The sequence below is a fragment of the Dreissena polymorpha genome, chromosome 10, assembly GCF_020536995.1.
Source record: "Dreissena polymorpha isolate Duluth1 chromosome 10, UMN_Dpol_1.0, whole genome shotgun sequence".
NCBI lineage: Eukaryota > Metazoa > Mollusca > Bivalvia > Myida > Dreissenidae > Dreissena > Dreissena polymorpha.
The window spans coordinates 2,352,610-2,365,308 of record NC_068364.1 but is presented as its reverse complement, the minus strand read 5'-3'; the positions used below and the strand labels follow the sequence as shown (position 1 = coordinate 2,365,308).

Below are 12,699 nucleotides of genomic sequence, written 5' to 3'. Positions count from 1 at the left end.
CCCATATCGATTTTCAGGTCACTAGGTCAAAGGTCAAGGTCACAGTGACAAAAAACGTATTCACACAATGGCTCCCACTACAACTGACAGCCCATATGGGGGGCATGCATGTTTTACAAACAGCCCTTGTTGTTTAAAGAAAGTATCTTATTAGCAGAAATTCAGTTTAGGCAAAAAGTGTTGGAAAGGAAACAAAAGTTGTTGATGAAGGAAATCTTTATCTAATTCCATAGTTTCCAGTATTTTTAAATTCTGACTCGTATTTCTAGTTTGATTTTACTTGCACCTCAACCCTATTGAAGTTCATGTTCAAATGTGTACATTGCAGATACCTTATCGATGTTCGTGTCAGATCCTCAAAATGGTGGCAATACTGACCCTAGTAAAAAGCCGGTATGTAGCTCATATTGTTAACTTTCTGTGGGCACCTAAAATAGCTATGTGGCATCATAAAAATCCTGTTTGCTCTTCTACTCATAATTGTTTTATGATGTTTATTAATTACCATGTCTATAGCAAATATGAGTTGAGTAGTGGATAAAGATGAAGTTCTTTATGTGACACTTAGAAACAGATGATTGCAAAGCCTGCCAAGTGCTTAAATAGTTTGTAAAGAAAGAGCAGTTTGTTGCCAAGTTTTAACCATCTTTATCTTATTTTAATTTTATTTTAAATGTTAACAACTGGCTGCCTTTTTTGTCAAGCCCTCTTTTCGGACAGCTTAATTTAGCTTTTTCTCAATAGTTGTGTGTATATGTGTGACTTCTTATTCAGACTGTACCTTTATCATTTATCATGACATTTTCAAATAATTTACCACACTTGTTCACTATGGAGACAGTGTATTGAGTGTATGACCCATATCCCTGACACCAAGGTCAAGCTCACATTTAGAGGTCAGAAGTCCATTTTCTGCATTATGCATCTAGTCCATTCATATTTCTTTTTTTAGCTCACCTGAGCACAACGTGCTCATGGTGAGCTTTTGTGATCACCTTTTGTCTGTCGTGCGTCGTCAACATTTTGCCTTGTGAACACTCTTAGAGGCCACATTTATTGTCTGATCTTCATGAAATTTGGTCAATACATTTGTCCCATTGATACCTCGACTGAGTTCGAACTGGGTCATGCTGGGCCAAAAACTAGGTCACTAGGTCAAAAAAAGAAAAACCTTGTGAACACTGTAGAAGTCACATTTGATGCCCAATCTTCATGTTACTTTGTCAAAATGTTTGTCTAAATGATATGTTGGTTGAGTTCAAAAATGGTTCTGGTCCGTTTAAAAACATGGCGAGGCAGTATTCCTTATATGGCTATAGATAAACCTTGTGAAGACTCTAGAAGTCACAATCATTATGAAACTTGGTCAAAACATTGGTTTCATTGATATCTCGGACGAGTTTTAAAATGGTCCAGATCGGTGTAAAAACATGGCCGCCGGGGGGGGGGGCAGTTTTCCTTATATGGCTATAGTAAAACCTTGTTAACACTCTAGAGGCCACATTTATTGTCAATCTTCATGAAATTTGGTCAGAAGATTGGTCTCATTGATATCTTGGATGAGTTCGAAAATGCTTACGTTTGCTTGAAAAACATGGCTGCCAAGGGGCTGGGCATTTTTCCTTATATGGCTATAGTAAAACCTTGTGAACACTCTAGAGGCCACATTTATTGTCCAATTTTCATGAAGTTTGGTCAGAAGATTTGTCTCAATGATATCTTGGATGAGTTCGAAAATGGTTTCGGTTGCTTAAAAAACATGGCCACCAAGGGGCGGGGCATTTTTCCTAATATGGCTATATATCATGCTTTAGTAAAACCTTGTTAACACTCTGGAGGCAACATTTATTGTCATGAAGATTTGTCCCAATGATATCTTGGATGAGTTTGAAAATGGTTCCGGTTGGTGGAAAAACATGGCTGCCAAGGGGGCATGGCATTTTTCCTTATATAGCTATAGTTTAACCTTGTTAACACTCTAGAAGCCATATTTATTGTACGATCATCATGAAACTTTGTCAGACGATTTGTCCCAATGATATTTTGGACAAGTTTGAAAATGGTTCCAGTTGCTTGAAAAACATGGCCACCAGTGGGCGGGGCATTTTTCCTTATATGGACTTATAAATCTTCATGAAACTTTGTCAGTATATTTGTTTAAATGATATCTTGGATGTGTATGAAAATGGTTCCTTCTGTTGAAAAACGTGGCTGCCAGGGTGTTCACTAGTCATGAAAGTTTGTATAGAACATTTTGTTCTAATGACATCTTGGGCTGCACCGAACAGGTCAGTTCCTTTGAATCTCAGGTGAGCCACTTTGGGCCTTTCAGGCCCTCTTGTTTAAATAACTAGCATAAATTGTTAAGCATATACAGATTAAGATGGCAATAGAGGTCAAAGGTGAGGCATGTATTTTAACTGCCTTATTTTATTGCAACTTATAGGCAACCAGCAATAATTTTTATTATATGAACTCCTATTTTATAAACATAAATTTATCCCATTGAGCATGTACCAGAACTGAAATTATATGAGCCTTGTTAAGGAAAAGCTGGGCATAATGCATGGGTGTAAAGTGTCATCCCAGATTAGCCTGTGCAATCTGCACAGGTTAATCAGGGACAACACTTCAGACTAAACTTGTTTTTTGTTAAGAAGAGACTTCCATTAAACAAAAGAAAATCTTAAAAGCAGAAATTGTCGTCCCTGATTAGGCTGTGCAGACTGCACAGGCTAATATGGGACATCACTTTATGTACATGCATTAGGACTAGTTTTCCCAGCACGCCTCATATGGTCTCTTGCAGCCAACCAGCCTGTTGAGTGGCTCCTCCTCCTATGGTCAGGCCTTGAACAAGGATAGCAGCCTCATGGACAAGGCTGGGTCATCCGGTCAGCCGCATCGCGGGATTCAGGTCGCACCGGACGCCACCGGCAACACGTGTATGTATAGCAGGGTTTCTTTTATGTTGAATAACACAATTTTTTATGTATTTCTAACCAATAAAGTAGTTTGGAAGAGTTCCATTTAAATGCGCTTTAACTTTTGCAAATAATTTTTTTTAAGAAATAGGTAAAGTGATTATTTTTTGCCAATATACCAATGCGTTTATATTTCTTATATAACCTATACATTGGTTAAGAAAGTTTTATTAAATTACTGAAGTTATTACAAATTACTTTCTTGCAAGAAATAAGTGATGTTGTTGTTTTTACCTCGCAACAATTTCTATTTCTTATCTATTCTATATTTTAAAGTATTTAAGAGAGTTCCATTAAAATTTACTGTAGTTATTCCAAATAACTATCCTGCAAGATGTGGTTCTTTCTTCCAAATATCTCAAATGTTTTAGTGTATCTGACCAAAACAGTATTTTATGAGAGTTGATTGAAAACATTAAGTAGAGATAACAAATAGCTTTTCAGAAAGATAAGAAGTAAATTTTAAAAAGAGAGTGCAGGTCAATTGTTTCAGGCTATTAAAGATTTTTCTATCTTTGGGCCAAAATGAAAAAACTATCCCCACACAGGTTGGATCACACACTCTCCTCAGGGTATGAACATTTGTGATATTGCCACCCCTGGGCAATAATCAAGGGTTGAATGCGAAACTCTTGTATCATAGACTTGTTAAGCACGTGCAAACGGCAATATAACACACATCCCCCAGGGCATTATAGGATACCTGTTTGGGATGGATTGTTTTACACTAATATAAAAAAAAATATATTGAAATATTGACACCCCTGGTCCCTTATTAGGGACTGAGTGTGGAACTACTGTATCTTTGATATGAGAAGCAGATGAAACTGGTCTCTGTATGCAGGTCGTATCACCAACATCCCCGCGGGCATGGTAGGAGACCAGTTTGGGATGGTGGGCCTGATGATGTTCATCAAGTCGGACGAGATGAACCCCAATTTCCTGACGCTGGCGCCGGGCATAGATCTCACCACCCTTGGCCTCAACCTCAACTCTCCTGAGTGAGTACACTGGGTTAACGCTAATATTACAAAAATATATATTACTCATGATTGGTTTCAAGGTTTCAGAAGTATATATGTATAGTTCATTTAAAATTACCTACCAGTAAGAAGACTGGACGATTGGAGCCTCTTTCTGGGAAAACTGGTCTTAATGCAGGTGTGTAATCATCATAGATTAGCCTGTACAGTCTGCACAGTCTAATCAGGAGCGACACTTTCTGCTTGTATGAAATTTTTCTGAATGAAAGTCCAGTTAAGACATAAACTGTCATCCCTGATAAGCCTCTGTGGACTGCACAGGCTAATCTGAGATGACTTTTTACACACATGCATTAAGGTCAGTTTACCGAGAACGAGGCTCATTTTAGGCTTATATTTAAATTTTAAAAACTATCCAGCGGAAAAAGTTGTTATTTCACTCATATTTTGTTTCCATTTGTCAGGAATATATTTCCTTCCAAAAATGATTTCTTTAACATCCAAACTAACACTATTACAGTATTGAAAGATTCATTATAATAAGGTGCACATTTTAAGCCATTTTCATAAAATACAAGTTTCTTTTTATGCCCCCCTTCGTAGAAGAGGGGGTATATTGCTTTGCTCATGTCGGTCGGTAGGTCGGTCGGTCCGTCCACCAGGTGGTTGTCGTATGATAACTCGAGAACGCATACGCCTAGGATCATGAAACTTCATAGGTAGATTGATCATGACTCGCAGATGACCCCTATTGATTTTGAGGTCACTAGGTCAAAGGTCAAGGTCACGGTGACCCGAAATAGTAAAATGGTTTCCGGATGATAGCTCAAGAACGCATACGCCTAGGATCATGAAACTTCATGGGTAGATTGATCATGACTCGCAGATGACCCCTATCAATTTTGAGGTCACTAGGTCAAAGGTCAAGGTCACGGTGACCCGAAATAGTAAAATGGTTTCCGGATGATAACTCAAGAACGCATACGCCTAGGATCATGAAACTTCATGGGTAGATTGATCATGACTCGCAGATGACCCCTATCAATTTTGAGGTCACTAGGTCAAAGGTCAAGGTCACGTTGACCCGAAATAGTAAAATGGTTTCCGGATGATAACTCAAGAACGCATACGCCTAGGATCATGAAACTTCATAGGTAGATTGATCATGACTCGCAGATGACCCCTATCAATTTTGAGGTCACTAGGTCAAAGGTCAAGGTCACGTTGACCCGAAATAGTAAAATGGTTTCCGGATGATAACTCAAGAACGCATACGCCTAGGATCATGAAACTTCATAGGTAGATTGATCATGACTTGCAGATGACTCCTATTGTTTTTGAGGTCACTAGGTCAAAGGTCAAGGTCACGGTGACCTGAAATAGTAAAATGGTTTTCGGATGATAACTCAAGAACGCTTTTGCCTAGGATCATGAAACTTCATAGGTAGATTGATCATGACTCGCAGATGACCCCTATTGATTTTGAGGTCACAAGGTCAAAGGTCAAGGTCACGGTGACCCGAAATAGTAAAATGATTTTCGGATGATAATTCAAGAATGCTTTTGCCTAGGATCATGACACTTCATAGGTACATTGATCGTGACTCGCAGATAACCCCTATTGATTTTCAGGTCACTAGGTCAAAGGTCAAGGTCACAGTGACAAAAATCGTGCTCACAAAATGGCTGCCACTACAATGGACAGCCCATATGGGGGGCATGCATGTTTTACAAACAGCCCTTGTTATATATTGGCAGATAAGCACATATAAAAAAGGGCTGCCCTTAGCCAAACCTCAAACTGTACTTTCTGAAATTCTAAAATGCTCAGGATCTTCATCTCACATTGCAAAACCAAACATTCAGAGTAACACTTCCAAAATCAAGTACCAAGACGTTCAAACTTAACTTATCAAAGACCAATAAGTTTAAACTTGTAAAATCAAAGACCAAGAAGTATTAACTTCCAAATTCAAAGACTAAAAAGTGTAAACTTCCAAAATTAAAGATAAGGAAGTTCAAAATTCCAAAATCAAAGACCAAGAAGTTCAAACTTCCAAAATCAAAGACCAAGAAGTTCAAACTTCCAAAATCAAAGACCAAGAAGTTCAAACTACCAAAATCAAAGACCAAGCAGTTCAAACTTCCAAATTTCCAAGATTAATGCAAGCCCTGCCACAAAGAACTCTACATAAAGTATTGTGTGTTTGTGTGTTCTCAGGAACCTGTACAGCACTTTCCAGTCCCCCTGGGTGGACATCCCGTGTCGACCACAGGACATTGACTTTCACGTGCCCTCAGAGTATCTCACCAACATCTACATCCGAGAAAAGGTGAGATGTGAGGCATATATGAGCCGCAATCCGGAAAAACAGGCCAAATATCTGTGCTAAAAATGTCTTCCCAGATAAGCCTGTGCAGTCTGCACAGGCTAATCAGAGACAACACATTCTGCCTAAACTGGCAATGGTTAAGAAGAGACTTCTTTGTAACAAGAAATTATATGAAATAGAGGTATTGTCCCTGACTAAACTGTGCAGACTAAACCTGCAATATGAAATAGAGGTATTGTCCTTGACTAAACTGTGCAGACTAAACCTGCAATATGAAATAGAGGTATTGTCCCTGACTAAACTGTGCAGACTAAACCTGCAATATGAAATAGAGGTATTGTCCCTGACTAAACTGTGCAGACTAAACCTGCAATATGAAATAGAGGTATTGTCCCTGACTAAACTGTGCAGACTAAACCTGCAATATGAAATAGAGGTATTGTCCCTGACTAAACTGTGCAGACTAAACCTGCAATATGAAATAGAGGTATTGTCCCTGACTAAACTGTGCAGACTAAACCTGCAATATGAAATAGAGGTATTGTCCCTGACTAAACTGTGCAGACTAAACCTGCAATATGAAATAGAGGTATTGTCCCTGACTAGCCTGTGCAGACTAAACCTGCAATATGAAATAGAGGTATTGTCCCTGACTAGCCTGTGCAGACTAAACCTGCAATATGAAATAGAGGTATTGTCTCTGACTAGCCTGTGCAGACTAAACCTGCAATATGAAATAGAGGTATTGTCCCTGACTAGCCTGTGCAGACTAAACCTGCAATATGAAATAGAGGTATTGTCCCTGACTAGCCTGTGCAGACTAAACCTGCAATATGAAATAGAGGTATTGTCCCTGACTAGCCTGTGCAGACTAAACCTGCAATATGAAATAGAGGTATTGTCCCTGACTAAACTGTGCAGACTAAACCTGCAATATGAAATAGAGGTATTGTCCCTGACTAAACTGTGCAGACTAAACCTGCAATATGAAATAGAGGTATTGTCCCTGACTAAACTGTGCAGACTAAACCTGCAATATGAAATAGAGGTATTGTCCCTGACTAAACTGTGCAGACTAAACCTGCAATATGAAATAGAGGTATTGTCCCTGACTAGCCTGTGCAGACTAAACCTGCAATATGAAATAGAGGTATTGTCCCTGACTAGCCTGTGCAGACTAAACCTGCAATATGAAATAGAGGTATTGTCCCTGACTAGCCTGTGCAGACTAAACCTGCAATATGAAATAGAGGTATTGTAGCTGACTAGCCTGTGCAGACTAAACCTGCAATATGAAATAGAGGTATTCTCCCTGACTAGCCTGTGCAGACTAAACCTGCAAATCTGGGACGATACTTTACGCACATGCATTAAGACCAGTTTTCGGAGAACAAGGCTCACACTGGCTTTTTTCTTGTACTTTAACCAGCATTGAAGGAAAGCTAAAGTACTCACATCTAACTTAATTGAGCACTTTAAATAAAAATGATTTATACAAAATTAGTATTTTAATAGTTAAGATATCTTGGATGACACTTAATGTGCATGCAATCAGCCCAGATTTTCCAGTCAAAGGCTAAAAGGTCAAATTGTATCTTGTGCAATAAGCTTATGGAAACATTGTTTGCCTGAACAAGTCATATCTGACACTGCAACTTAGGCGAGTTTGAGCTGCTGTTTAGCTTTCATTCCCAACCCACCCCTTCCGCTTGAAGTTTGATTAATTCTCGTCTGTTTTCTGATTTTCAGTTGTCACCCATCAAACTGAATCGCTATGGGGAGGACCTGCTATTTTTCCTCTTCTACATGAACGGTGGGGACAGACTGCAACTGGCAGCAGCTACTGAACTGTGAGTACTGTTTGATTTGTTTTGGTTGTTTTGGTTTAGATTTTATGCCTTTTGTATCAGTATTTCAATGAGTCTTGCACTGGGAAAACTGGACTAAATGCATGGGCGTTAAGTGTCTTCCTAGATTAGCCTGTGCAGTCTGCATAGGCTAATCAGGGACGACACGCACATGCATTAAGCCCAGTTTTCTCAGAAGGTGGTTCATATAAGGAAGGTCAGTAAACCTTCTAACCATCTTGCTCTTCCTTGGCTTAAACTGAACTAATTGGTTAACCCTTTCCCACTCAGAAGCAATGTGAAAAAGGCTATATGTAAAAATCTTCCAAGGTTATTTTATTAATTATTGTATAAATATTATATACATGTGTAATTATTGTCTCCCGCTCAGAAGTGAAGTGAAAATAGCTATATGCAAACAGCATAAAACCAGAACTTGCGAGTTACTTGCAGTCTGTTTAGGTTTTATGCTGTTTTCTGCTCATCAGTACCAAAGGCTTGGAAATGAAGCCTTTAAAACTTGAATCTAGTAGGAATGGTCTAACATTAAATGTAACTTTCTAAGGGACTACAAAATATGTATCTAAGTGGTAAAGGGTTAATCATTGCCTTGTACACAGACTTGTGCCTGTTTAAAATGGCATCGTTACACAATTCACACACAGTGTAAACATTGAACATCATTCCATGATCAATCCCCATACAAGTTTTGTGGCTTCAAATTGGTTCCCTGAGTTTTAGCGATTGTTTAGCTATTTTTATGCCCCTGGTAGGGTGGCATATAGCAGTTGAACTGTTCGTCAGTATGTCAGTCTGTCCGTCCGTCCGTCCGTCCGAAAACTTTAATGGTCATAACTTTTTCAATATTGAAGATAGCAACTTGATATTTGGCATGCATGTGCATCTCGTGGAGCTGCACATTTTGAGTGGTGAAAGGTGAAGGTCAAGGTCATCCTTCAAGGTCAAATGTCTAATATATGGCGTCTGTCCGTCGGTCAGAAAACTTTAACATTGGCCATAACTTTTTCAATATTGAAGATAGCAACTTGATATTTGGCATTCATGTGTATCTCATGGAGCTGCACATTTTGAGTGGTGAAAGATTAAGGTCAAGGTCATCCTTCTTGGTCAAATGTCAAAAATATGGCGTCTGTCCGTCCTTCAGAAAACTTTAAAAGTGGCCACAACTTTTTCAATATTGAAGATAGCAACTTGATATTTGGCATGCATGTGTATCTCATGGAGCTGCACAATTTGAGTGGTGAAAGGTCAAGGTCATCCTTCAAGGTCAAGGTCAAATATTGGAATATTGAAAATAGCAACTAAATATTTGGCATTCATGCATGTGTATCTCATGGAGCTGCACATTTTGAGTGGTGAAGGGTGAAGGTCATCCTTCAAGGTCAAAGGTCAAATTTTGCAATATTGAAAATAGCAACTCGATATTTGGCATGCATGCGTATCTCATGGAGCTGCACATTTTGAGTGGTGAAATGTCAAAGTCAAGGTCATCCTTCAATGTCAAAGGTCAAAATTTTTCAATATTGAAGATAGCAACTTGATATTTGGCATGCATGTGTATCTTATGGACCTGCTAATTTTGAGTGGTGAAAGGTCAAGGTCACCCGTCAAGGTCCAGGTAAAATATTGCAATATTAAAGATAGCATCTCGATATTTGGCATGCATGCATATCTCATGGAGCTGCTCATTTTGAGTGGTGAAAGGTCAAGGTCATCCTTTCAGATCAAGGTCAAATTTTGCAATATTGAAGATAGCAACTCGATATTTGGCATGCATGTGTATCTCTTGGAGCTGCACATTTTGAGTGGTTAAAGATCAAGGTCATCCTTTAGGGTCAAAGGTCAAAGCGGCGTAGTAGGGGGCATTGTGTTTCACAAACACAGCTCTTGTTTGTGTCTGTTTATTATTACTTTATTGGATGCAACAGTTTCATGCATGACCTTGACAGTACATGTACATGCATAGAAGTTCAAACATAACCATTTACCACTCAGATACGCACTTTGAGGCATTTGTAGTCCTTTAGAAAATGAAATTTAATTAAAGACCATTCTTAATAGATTCAAGTTTTGAAGGCTTCATTTCCAACCCTAAGGCACTGATGGGCAGCAAACAGCATAAAACCTGAACAGCCTGTGAGTTACTTGAGACTGGACTGGTTGTATGCTGTTTGCATATAGGCTATTTTCACTTTGCTAATGAGCGGAAAAGGGTAAAGTCTATGCTCCTGTGTTGTGAAATAACAAATTCTATGGCTGTGTCAAAGTTACATTCTCAATAAATTGAATCTATGGGTTTAATAAAGAGCAGCTGTAAGGTCGCAGTGACTCTTTCTTATTTCTCTCTGTTGGTTATGACAGTATGTGAAATTTTGGTTTCACAATGTTTTTCTTGTGGCTGGTATAATAATTTCTATCTCATGTATTTTGTTTTCAAATGTAACGCTTTTCTCATTTAGATTTTGGTTAAGATGAGACTTGCAGATTAGATAAAAAAATGAACTCCTGGTTTGTTCTTTTGTTCATTATCCGTTGAGTGATAGATGTATACAGTCATATTTGGCAATTGTGTCCTTATTTTTCCACTCCACTTAAAAAATTGAATCTTAATATAAAAAATTATGTTTATTTGCCTATTGAAATTGTGTGAAATTGAAATTATGTTTGAAACAGGTACAATCGAGACTGGCGGTATCACAAAGACGAACGTGTTTGGTTAACGCGACCTCCAGGGATAGAACCCGCCATCACCACAAGTACCTATGAGCGCGGAACATACTACTTCTTCGACGTGCAGAACTGGCGCAAGGTTGCCAAGGAGTTCTACCTAGAATATGACAAGCTGGAGACGCGACCTTCACCCCTCCCTACCAAGCTGCATTACAATCCCAATCAGCCCGTTGAAGCCCATTAGCGATGAAGTAATCGGCCAATCAGAGTCAAAGTGTTCAATCTTGGTGCTTTTGGTGCTTGGTTATAGAACGATCTGAGTCAGGAAAGAGCTTGTGATCAGCTGATTTTATCTTTAACATCAGTTTTTAATTATAGAGCATAGTTACAGAGTTGTTTCTGACTTTTAAAAATGATGATCTAGTTCATCTTCATACAAAATACTGAACTAATTAAGATGGTTGTATACGTTGTAATCAAATTAAACTAATATAGGAAGATTTAATATGCAACTTTTTGGAGCAAACAATTTTACATTCAGTTTGATTACAGACAATTACATACCGTTAACAAAATAACCATATAGCAAAAACTGATAGATAACTTTTGACTATTGTTTAGGATTATTTATGCCAAAATACAAATTCAGTAAAAAAGACATACCATTGATACGTTGATGTTTAAAGAAAACAATAATTATAATCCAGTCTAAAAAGTGATGTGTGCATTAAAATTTCATAGATAAAATATGGTATTGTTAACAAGCAATTTTCGTAAATTTTTCAAATATTTTGGTCTGAATAATAGTTGTTTTATTCACATAATCACAGTTAATATTCATGCAAATAAAGAAAGACTTGTTGTGTAAAGTGGTTCAATATTATAATCCATTTGGAAATAATTAACCATCTTGATTGGTTACAAATCTTAAAGTGGGTATGCACGATTTTGTAAAATATTTAAGAATTTATATAAAATGTGTAAAAAACTTATTATACATATATTTCAATATAAATTAAAATAAAAGTTAGGAAGAACATGTGTCGAAAAATGCGAATTAAGCAAGATATTTAATTCTGAAATCGAAAATGTCTGTACAGTCGAATTCGCCAGTATTTATATCATGCATGTACGATGTGAATCTAAATTTGTCTTTGCTGAATTTTATGAAATTCGTCATCAATGTATAATTTTTCTTGCCTATTTTGTGTTATTGTAACATATTTTTATCAATATACAACAATTTAACACATAATCAAAATCGTGCATACCCACTTTAAGATAAAAACGACTCTTAATAATTGATATGTATGTGTAAAACAATAACATGAAAAAAATAATGTATTTGCTATAATCAATTATCAAATATTTATTGAAACTATAAGTAGAAAACACTGACTTTGCTATGACCAGAAACATTTTCAGGTCTTTAATATTTGTATTTTAAACACAGGTTAACAAAGGTTAGTTATACCTGATTGTTCTGCTACCGAAGTGCCAATGCCCAAAGATTTATTGTTAGGTTGAGAGCTCATTGTGTACATAAATAAATCATTGTCGATGCAAACTTGTTTGTTTTATTTTTAGCTCACCTGAGCACAACGTGCTCATTGTGAGCTTTTGTGATCGCTTTTTGTCCGTCGTGCGTTGTGCGGCGTCAACATTTCCCTTGTTAACTCTTTAGAGGCCACATTTATTGTCCAATCTTCATGAAATTTGGTCAGAAGATTCGTTTCAATGATATCTTGGATGAGTTCGAAAATGGTTACGTTTGCTTGAAAAACATGGCTGCCAAGGGGCGGGCATTTTTCCTTATATGGCTATAGTAAAATCTTGTTAACACTCTAGAGGCCACATTTAT

The 12,699-nt window shown here is 37.6% G+C and overlaps 1 protein-coding gene across 4 annotated transcripts in view; it reads left to right on the top strand.

Moving 5' to 3' along the window:
- Positions 1-12,405, top strand: part of LOC127848464 (CCR4-NOT transcription complex subunit 2-like) — a 70,941-nt gene extending 58,536 nt beyond the window's left edge. For all 4 annotated transcript variants that reach the window (XM_052380942.1, XM_052380941.1, XM_052380940.1 and 1 more), the window contains 6 exons: positions 329-393; positions 2,810-2,945; positions 3,829-3,985; positions 6,189-6,300; positions 8,050-8,150; positions 10,842-12,405. In XM_052380942.1, the coding sequence (XP_052236902.1) occupies positions 329-393; positions 2,810-2,945; positions 3,829-3,985; positions 6,189-6,300; positions 8,050-8,150; positions 10,842-11,082 (812 nt within the window). In that variant the 3' untranslated portion in view covers positions 11,083-12,405. The remainder of the gene's footprint in view (positions 1-328; positions 394-2,809; positions 2,946-3,828; positions 3,986-6,188; positions 6,301-8,049; positions 8,151-10,841) is intronic.
- The last annotated feature ends 294 nt before the right edge of the window (positions 12,406-12,699 follow it).